At 43.1% G+C, this 10,168-nt stretch overlaps 1 protein-coding gene across 2 annotated transcripts in view; it reads right to left on the bottom strand.

Moving 5' to 3' along the window:
- Positions 1 to 3,146: 3,146 nt before the first annotated feature.
- LOC121528005 (dystroglycan-like) overlaps positions 3,147 to 10,168 on the bottom strand; it is a 46,816-nt gene continuing 39,794 nt past the window's right edge. For both annotated transcript variants that reach the window (XM_041815108.1, XM_041815099.1), the window contains one exon: positions 3,147 to 8,433. In XM_041815108.1, the coding sequence (XP_041671042.1) occupies positions 6,607 to 8,433 (1,827 nt within the window). In that variant the 3' untranslated portion in view covers positions 3,147 to 6,606. The remainder of the gene's footprint in view (positions 8,434 to 10,168) is intronic.

Raw genomic sequence — 10,168 nt, 5'->3', positions numbered from 1 at the left:
ACTATCTGAGGCTTTTCAGCAGCGCAGAGATCCTTTTTCTTTCCCATATTGCTGAAACCTGTGGCCTGCTTAAAGGGATAATGCAACATTTTGGCAAATTCAACCATTGCCATAATTCCTATAGTCTTAGTAATAGGTCCGTTTCCTTTAGTTGTCAGTGCAAGGTTATTATAGCAATGGGTGAATTTGCCAAAATGTTGAAGTATCCCTTTAATAATGTGGAACGTCCTTCTTCAGTAGTTTTCCTTTAATTGGGCTCACCAGGCAAACTAATGATTACAGGTGTCTGAGATTGATTTTAGTGATCCAGAGAGTCCTAAGACACAAAACCATCCATGAGTTTAACTGAAAAACAAAAAATGAATGTTTATGACACTAAAATCAAATTTGCGTACTAATATGGAACACGGTGTATTTATCATCATGATCAGTGCTATCAGTGGTATATTTATTGTCATGGTCATCCCCCGTCTAACTGAGAGGTAAACAGTCCAATATTGACAGACAGATGCAGAAACCTTCAGAAAGCAGGTGCAAAAATATAAACTACCTGACTGCCAAATGAGGTGATATTTACTTTAATTCAGTTCACACATATTTTTTTCTGTAAAATAAAATCAGTAAAAGTTTTTTGTTAAAGGCCAAAGAGACTGATAACAATGATTAAAACATGGTGCTGATGATGCAAAGGTTTCAATGTGGCGTCAGAGGGTTTTTGTCTCCAGGAAAATGGTCGTTTTTTCTCCGTCAGTTCTTTGGTTGATATGTAGCTGCCCTGGGTTTATATCTGTTTCTGTTACTTCATCTAAATCCTCTGATTCCCTCTAGATCACCACACCCTCTTGCCTCATCACTCTCCATGTCGTTTTTGCTGGGTGTAATCAGGGTCTTCATCTCTTCTCTCAAACTCACCGTCATCACTGAAGATGGCATCCAGTATATTCTAAAAACTGTCACATTGATTGTCAGTGTGATTTAATGACACTGAATTAGGACCGCTGCTTGTTTGTTTTACTTACAGATATACAAAAAATGTTTCATAAGATATTTGATTTATAATTTTATAAGTCATTATAAGGTTAGGGAGTTAGGGCTCATTAGTTTGGTGAGTTGTGAGTTTTCACCTGTTTGCTAAGAGGCTCATTCAGCCACATATGTATAAATATCATGTAAAGACCTTCAAAAAAAATCCATATCATAAAACAGACAGGAGGACGGCCATTTTGATTTTACTTATGTGTTTGGCTGTGACGATATGTGAAATTCTGATGTCTGGCCAGTACACAGGAGTATTTCTATTACCCAAACAAACAAGGCCCATACAGCCTAAACTTTCAGTGTTTGATTACAAGGATCTTCTTTAGGCACAGAGAGGAGGTCAGCGGGTCACTTTTGCTTTATAAATGGGACACAGCATACAAAAGCTGTGTAATCTTACTCATGTAAAAAGTTCTGGAAGCTACAGTCTTGCTCTGTGACTCAGTCACAGGATTTACTTTGGTACTCTGTGACCAAGGTCTGTCTTAAGATGGGTAAGAGTTCCAGGTATTCTTCTCGTGCAGCCTGGAATCTTCTGCAGGAAAATGTAAGTCTTGGGGAGCCGGTCTCTTTAAATGGTTTTAAAAGTAGACTGAAGGCTTTGGAGGAAGACGTATCGGGATGTAGATGTTTTGACTGATGGCTTTCTGTGTTTTGCAGTGTTTTAATGTTTCATGTTTATAACTCTGTGAATGTGCTGCTGCTTGTCTTGGCCAGGACACTCTTGTAAATGAAATTTGTGATCTTAATGAGGCTTTTCTGGTTAAATAAATATAAATAAAATGGACTACATCCTTGGTTCCCAACCTGGGGTCTGGGACCACCTTAGGGGTCTGCCCTGATTTAAATCACATTTGCAAATACTGAAAGGAATCAGGGCGTAACACTTAAAAATAACTCATACAATGGTTTTTGGGTAAAATAATTTGTGTTTAGGGCTACTTTATTTGAATTTACACAAAAAAATAGTTAAAAAATTCTGATAATTTTGATTAAAGTGTCAACATTTTTTTTATGTCAGTCCTGTGGGTGGGTGGGGGGGCAGGTTTTCATAGATACGTGTAGGGCCGGGCTGTCAAAACTCGTGTCGAGTCTGTGGCCAGATGTGCTCCGATGAGAAGTCCTGAGGACCGGACTATTTAGGCAAGGATTGTGAAAGTCAATCACGGAATCTGAATTTAGGCCTTACCTAAGGTCAACATTTAGACATAAACTGTCAACCTCAGTTTCACCATTAGTAAAATATGAAAAAAATACAAATAACACTGATAATAAATCATTCTGAGATTAAAAAAGTAAAAATGATAAGTTTAAAGGCTCAAAGTCTGACATAAAAAGTCAAACTTATTGGTTCAAAAGGTCAAAACATGAAATTTAAAGGCAAAATAATGTTTTAAAAATGCAAATATATGCAATATGAAGTCAAAATTACAAGATTAAAAGGTAAAAATATGACTTAGAATTTTGAATTTTGAATCTTGAAGGTCAAAACATGAAAAAAGTCAAAACCATATTTTTAAGCCAGAATTGTGAGATGCAACACTGAATATATTAAAAGACAACATTAATTTTCCCACCTTCCTGACTTTTTATCTAACTTCTTTACTCTTTAATTTTCAGATTTTTATAATTTAACAAGGATGTCTTAAATCATCAAGGTAAAGTTTACAGGTTTATACTGGAGAAAATCTGCAGACCTCATACTGGTGGGCCAATTGTAATAGAAAGATTGTATGGTCTTACGGTCCAGATACAACTGTACCACAGGCCAGATTTGGCCCCCGGGCCTCAAGTTTGACACCTGTGACGTAGAGGGAGCTCAAAGGAAAAAAGGTTGGGAACCACTGGACTAGAGTTTATGTCTATTAACAGATCTGGCTCATCTCATTGTCATCAGCTGTTACCCCGGTAACATTAAACCTCTGTAGTTTATGTTGTTTGTTTAATCAAGGCCAATCTTTAGTCGGGACTTTTCACCTCGCTCCTGGTCAGTGCTCAGGCCACGGTAAAATGTCGGTGGTGATCGATCAAATCCCTCAGAGATGGATGATGATGTTGTGGATTCATACTCCATGAAGGAATTGTCAATAAAGAATGAAAGAAGATGATTGGTTCAAATCGTACCAGTTGGTTTTATTATGACAATGCTCACTCGAAAAGCAAAAAAGCCTTGGCATCCTGCAAAAAACCAACATTATTATGACAATAAGAGTCACTGAGCACTCGGCCAGTGGACTGTGCCTTACGGTATTATTGCAAAGGGTCACTTTGAGTGGAACTCATTAGCAAACAGAAAGACAAAGAAATCAGTTCAACTCAGTGAGTACATAAAGGTCAGTCATTCATCTTTGTATAGTGGGAGATACATCTGATATGCAAACACACGAGATAAAATAAAAGGTTTCAAATATGTGACCCATGACAAAAACAAGAAAACAAAGAGTACATAACTGAATTCAAACTCTAGACTAAGGTTTTAGAAATCACTGAAGGCTAACTCAGCACTTTTCTCTCCTAGTAATCGAACCCTTGGAGGCTGTATCAAAAACTTTATAAAAAAATTAGAAGCAGATTTTCATTGAGCTTTTTCAGAGAGAGATTTTCTGAAAACGGAGGGTTGTTTTGTCTTTCTGCCTCGGTCTCAATAACGCCGTCTCCTCCAACATGTAAATACACATCTGTGCAGTCCCATCATGGACAGTCATGGCACGCAAAGTTTGTCCTCAGAGTGAGAAGAAGGACCGCCCCACAACATATAAAAATAATTATCCAGCTCCAAAATAACCCCACAGACTCTTTATCCTGTTTTTATGGGTGGATGTGAAGATGGAGGAGCTGTCAGTAAATCATCAGGATATAAACGACAATTTACCTTAGAATGAGTCCTGTTATGTCAGGATCTCTGAGGGATCACCAGAGACCCTAGGTACACTTAAGCTGTGTTTCCATCAGGGGGGTCCGGTTTGATTCAGTATGGTTTGGTATGGTTTGGTACGCTAAACCCCCAAATAGTTAGTGTTTCCACAGACATGGGTGTCTCACTTGGTGGGCGGGCTGTGAAGGCATGAATGTGAAGTCCCATGCAGCGCGAGTCTGCTGGTCCAGCCGCAGAGTTATAGAAAGGATGAGTGACATAAATCAGTAGGGAATGAGCATTAAACAGCTTTATTTCAGCTGAAAGTGCTTTAAAAAATAACTACATCTTAATGATGTTTACCGCTGTCAGCACAGATCATCAGCTGATGGAATACGTGTACAGTAACGTTTAGAGTCGTAACATTACATTAGTATGTTAATACATTTAGTCTACAACTGTTTATATGACAAAATAAGAAAGTTCAGAGCTGTACTGTGAGAATTCACCATATTAGATATAAGGCAAAAGTTCAGCTGGTGTTAAAATCAAACTAATAAGTCAGAAATCCGGGGTGTGCTGATTCCGTTTCAAAATAGGCTGTAGCCTGAAGTTTTATGAGTACGTTCAACAACCACAGAGCGATGTTTTCACAGGTTACCTAACATAAGAAGTGGATGGATAACTAGTTACAAAAGAGAATGAACTGTTCTAAGGCTTCATATTCACAAAACTTCAGCATTAATTTAGTTTCACATCCATCGCGGATGGATCAGGCTGATGTGAACCTTCGGGCTCTGCTTTGTGTTCTTAAAACCAGGTCCAGATAAACGGCAGAAAACTTGATTTGAGGCCGGATACCAATATCCACAGACTAGGAAACAGTTTGGATCTCTGTTGAGTCCAAATATCTCCAATTTAAGGAGATACCAGTCAGTTTTTCTCCGGTTTTCGCCGCTCCTCACAGAGCAGTGTTTTGCAGCCCGGAGTTGAGCAGCTGAGTGGCTGAGTCGTGTGCTGACGTGACATCAGTACAACCCCTTATTGTTGTGTGTGTAGCTCCACCTTTTTGGTACGGATAGGTAAGATTGGTACCCCTACAGAAGGATGCCGAAAGTGGGACAGTACGAGTCGGTTTTTTGGGACCTTTTCCAACTTTGCTCAATGGAAATGCAAAAAAAAACAAAGTTTGCTGTTCAGCACCGAACTGAGCCAGACCGCTTGGTGGAAACGACCTATTAGACTCTGACCAAACACCTCTCTAGAGTCTCACCATGTTTATTCCCTCAGCAGATAAACACTGGCTTTGTCCAAAACCATGTTCTACAAACACACTGGATATACTGGGTATGACTGTGTACTAAATGGACTGGTGGTCTGTTGTTGTTACTGATGGTGCCTTAAGCTTTATTCCTAATTACCCAGTTCACTTAAACACCCTGCTTTTATGGTTTCATGACAAGATGTTTCTAGAAACTCTGGAGCTTTTCCCAACATTTTTGTGTGATTCAGTGTTTTCTGTCCCTTAGATAAAAAAGATACTAGTGCTTTGTAGTTCTTATAAAGCTTTGGTAGTTTTTGACACCATTGATTATGAGGATTCAGGTCAGCATCTGTGGGTTTCTAACAAACTAGAATTCAAATCTAGATGGACTACAAGTATAAACAGCATAAAGGATGTGGTTTAGAACTCAGACACTGATGTTATGACACTTTGTGCTTCCTGAACATGAACATGGCCGCTGTTTGAATGTAGTTTCTGATTGGCTGGTTTTAAACAGTCATAAAGAGCAGGTATGGGTTATTTCAGAGAGGCGGTCCTTACTTCCTGCTTTCTTCCTCCACCAAAAAAATATAACAAAATCTTTCAGACATGTTCAAGATATACAGTGAAATAAAAACCAATAAAACAAAAACAAATTATTGATTACTCATCTCTAAGTCATTTTAGGCTACCATGTTATTCTCATCTTTACTAGACATCATGAAAAAGGTGAGAAACTAGTGTTAAAAGGCAAACTGGATTCAATCTCAACACTCCAACATGCTGGTTCTCATTCTGCTGTCAGATGTGGTTTCACTTTAATATTTAGACGTTTAAGCCATTATCAATGTGGTCGTTGATCCTAAAGACATCTGATTGTTTCACTTTAATATTTAGAGATTTAAATTGTTATTGTTGGATCGTTGAGCCTACAGATGTCTGATGGACTGCCGTAGATCCTGCAGACTCTGATTGTAGTTCCCGTTCTAGGTTTAGGGCTAACCCAAGTTTGATTAAAAGACAACAGATGAGTTTTTAGACTAACCATTCAATCCAAACAGAGACATCAAACATGGGGATAACAATGAAAAATGAAATAAAATCCAGAATTAAAACCAACAGAAGATTAAGTGAAATGCTGGAAAGGAGAGCTCGTCTCCCTCACTTCGTCTCAGATCACGTTGTGTCCTGACAGCCAATGAGACGACAGCTTGTTTGTCTTAGGCCACTTTAGTAGCTGGGCTAGTCCCTCCCAGCTGTTTGAACCAATCATCCCCATGTCCACTGTAATCCCCGTCCCCTCCCCGTTCAGAGTCCCGTGTAGCGTGTTGTACTGTAGCACCGTGTCATCTCACCCCCGTTAAAGTCCGCACCGACAACCACCAGAGGGAAACTGTCACAGTTCCTCAGGCTCTGACCCCTCCACCAACAGAGGAGGGTCACACTAGTCTTAAGGGGGCACGTAGGGGGGCGGGGATCTGTAGGGGGTCATGTTCTTGGGACGGGAACCTTTGCCCTCCATGGAGGTGGTGAAGGGCGGTGGTGGCTGGTAGGGCGGTGCGTTGGGGTCCTCGTCCCGTAGGGCGGTGTACTCCCCCAGCAGCTCCTGGTTGAGGGGTGTGGTCTCTGGTGTGGCCATGTTAGGGTACTCGGGGGGCGGGAGTGGGGGTTTCTCCTCCTGGAGGATCAGGGGCATACTGGAAGACGGAGGCGGCTTAGAATCGTCCAGCTCATCTGCAAAGATGATAGGCACGCCCTTTTTGATGAAGGTGGCCTGGTCCTCGATGGTCAGCTTGCCCTTTCTCTTCTTCCTGTAACAGATCATTGCAATGATCCCCGCTATGAGCAAGATGGCCGCCACAACCACCGCAGGGATGACCGTGTGCAGGTAAACGTCATCAGTGCTCTGCCGGCCCGTCCCCAGAGCCGGCGTGACAGCTGGAGGTTCAGGGATGTCAATTTCTCCTGGCGGGATGAAGGAGTAGGTCCTGCAACTTGCCCGCCCTTTCACGCTGACGTCCAGCGGTCTGAACTCTGGCTCCATGGAGTGCATGAAGGTCTGCGAGGGTTTCCCATCAGCACTGGCAAGAGTTCTGCTCATGACCTGGAGCTGTTCTTTGGGACACGGATGAGTGGGGAGGCTGGTGTTGGTCCACTCCACCACAATAGACCCTTTGCTGATGTTCCTCAGGCTGACTGTGCTGCTGTTCCTGTCCCCGAGAGCATACGCCAGCTTCTTGACCAGAAGGATCTTCTTGTGAATGTCGTTTGTAACTGAACGTGGATCTCCATCAAAGCGAGCCGTGAAGATGGCGGGGGTCTTGTCGTTGAGGGGCCAACGGTTCACACGGACCTCAAAAGCATCGATTGCAGTCAGACCACCTTTGTCGGCCGCCTGCATGAAGTACTCGTGTTTGCCCACATGTTGGACATCAGGCAGACCGTACAGGAGCTGGCTGGTGGTGTTGAACTGGATCCAGGAACCCTCCCCCACCACCTCATTGTGGTTCTGCCTCAGAGTCAGACGCAGCTTATCTGTGGTTCCATCCTCTGTATCAAAGAATGTATCAGACGGGATCTTGACCTCAAAGTAGGTGCCCACCAGAGCGTTGACCTGGTCGATGGGGTTCCGTAGAGTGGGCTTATTGTTGGAGGGATCAGGGACCACTCCAGGCGATGGAGTGGTGCGTCTGGGAGGCTTAGCTGTTGATGTCTTTGGCTCTTTGGGGACTGGTGTGGTTTTTGGTCTCTTGGGTTTCCTGGTAGGTTTTCTTGTTGGTGTAGGGGGCGTGGCTGTAGCCTCTACATAGGTGGGCCTGGTCATGGTTGGCTGGATGGGGATGGTGCTAGTGGTCTCCATGACCCTTGTTGGCTGAGGGGGTCCCAGGGTTGGAGTATGAGCGATTGGGTCCCGGACTTTGATGGTGGGTTTCCCTGGCAAGGGGACCGGGCCTCTAACTGGGGGAGCAGAGCTTTCTGTTGGAGCAGCAATGGATGGTGAAGAGAGGGTAGGGACTATCCTGACAGGAGGCTCCACCACCGTGGTAGGGGGAAGAACTGCCAGGACGGGGGTCGGCGTGTTGTTCAGCTGTCGTCTGACCCTCTTTGGGACATGGGGCTTCTTGTTGGCGATGTGCCAGCCCACCACAGGGAAGCCTAGCTTGGCGGACATGGTGCCCTCTTTCGCAGGACCCTGGACACTGTTGATGTTTGGGACTGTGCTCTGGTCCAACGAGCAGCCCAGCTTCCAGGACAAGAGGGCGCCATTCTCCACGACCTGGAGACACAACATAGAGTTCATTAACCGTCTGTTCTCTTCAGTGACCTTTACACCTTTAAGATTTATGTTTGGGCTTTCTATGCCTTTATTTTGAAAGGACAGAAGATTAAGGGGGGTTAGGGAATTGAAAGAGAAGGGAATGCCATGGTGGCTAAAACCAGTGTGAAGGACTAAAGCTCAGACATAAAGCTCAACAGTGACCACCCAATCTTCCGTCTGAAGTACATTTCCCTGTCCAAACCCTTCGTCGGCTTTTAAAGAAATCTTTATAACAGTGTTTTTACCCTAAGCTCAACGACCAGCTGTCCGAAACCTCCTGACTGTAGAACATTTGATTCAGCACAGAAACATGAAATAGAGAAAACAGATGGGACTGGGGACATTGTTATTTCAGGAGCTAAGTTTCAATGGTAACAGCAGGATCCACCAATCAGAGACGCCACTATGGCACTCTAGGTATGGGTTAAAGTTTATCAGTCCTCACATCACAATGTCAACATTAAACTGTTGAATATTTACCAACAGCCTTAGGCTGAATCCCAATTCTCCCCTTAACCCTCCATCTTAACCCTCAGTCTCAAAATGCATGTTCCTGTGAAGTGCGAGGACTGTCCCAAATCTCCCGAGAGATGAGTTGAGGGGCAAGTTTGAGGGCTTTACCTCCCTCAATTTTGAGATGTTCCTGGAGCCCCCTCGGTATTGAGATTATCACTCAAAGAAAGATGGTGGTTAACCCGGGAAAGAAACTGAGCTACAAATGTAAATTTCTTTGTTAACAGAGATCTAAAAATTACAAAAACCCAACAAATATCTTAGTTTAACATCATTTTATGGATTATTTGCCTTTTTGTAGCGTAACATTTACTTTTATTTTTCACCACTTTTACAACTGGTGTTTGGCGTTAGCTAATGGCCGTGTTACCCTGAATTTTCCATATACAGTGTGAGCGCCGCACACCGAAACTTTGCGAGTTTGCTCTGACTGAAAGGCGAGTGACCTCGCCCACTGGAAGTGAGTCTAGTGCGCTGCACCGTGGTGCGTAAGCCTTGATCAGCAGGAAGAGATCATGGGAGAACTGCGAGTTCACGCAGGAATAGCATTTCATAGTGAACTATTTTACTTTTGAGGTTAATTTATAATCCTTTCCAGTATAAGTCCATGATATTATTGCTTCCACCATTGAGTGAGTACATTAGGAAGTTAAAAGGTTAACGTTTGCTTAAAGGATCTGTGGTTCTATGCAAAATTCTTTGGCTAAAATAACCCCAAAAGTTAACTTTTCCTCATCAATGGTACCGTTGTAGCCCACTGACCCACTGACCTTTCTGTGACCCTTTGCTCTCGCTGCAGGATGAGACGTAATGTTCATAAAGTGACGATTTTCGATCAGGAGTCCGTGCATTGTGTTTTATTTTGAAAGAACCAGATGATCTACTCTTGTGACTTCCATGGTTGGTGCTTTCTGAACAACAGTAAATTTACGAGGTTTGGCAGCGGCCGGCGCTGAAATAGACCTGCAGCGTATCTGAAACGAAGGGGAGCAAAGTGCTGCTGCTGGTCTAGAGCGCCGGCTATGGAAATGCGCTGATAGACTAGAGAGGGAGCAAAGTGCTCTGCAGTACGATTTGCCGGTGTTCTGCGGCGCTCACGCTGTATATGGAAATTGGGGGTTATACTGTGACTTTCAGCTGAAGATGTCCGTGGTTGTGGTGTTTATACATGTTATTTGGT

The sequence above is a fragment of the Cheilinus undulatus genome, linkage group 3 (genome assembly GCF_018320785.1).
Source record: "Cheilinus undulatus linkage group 3, ASM1832078v1, whole genome shotgun sequence".
NCBI classification, from domain to species: Eukaryota; Metazoa; Chordata; class Actinopteri; order Labriformes; family Labridae; genus Cheilinus; species Cheilinus undulatus.
This window is presented reverse-complemented; position numbering and strand designations above follow the sequence as displayed.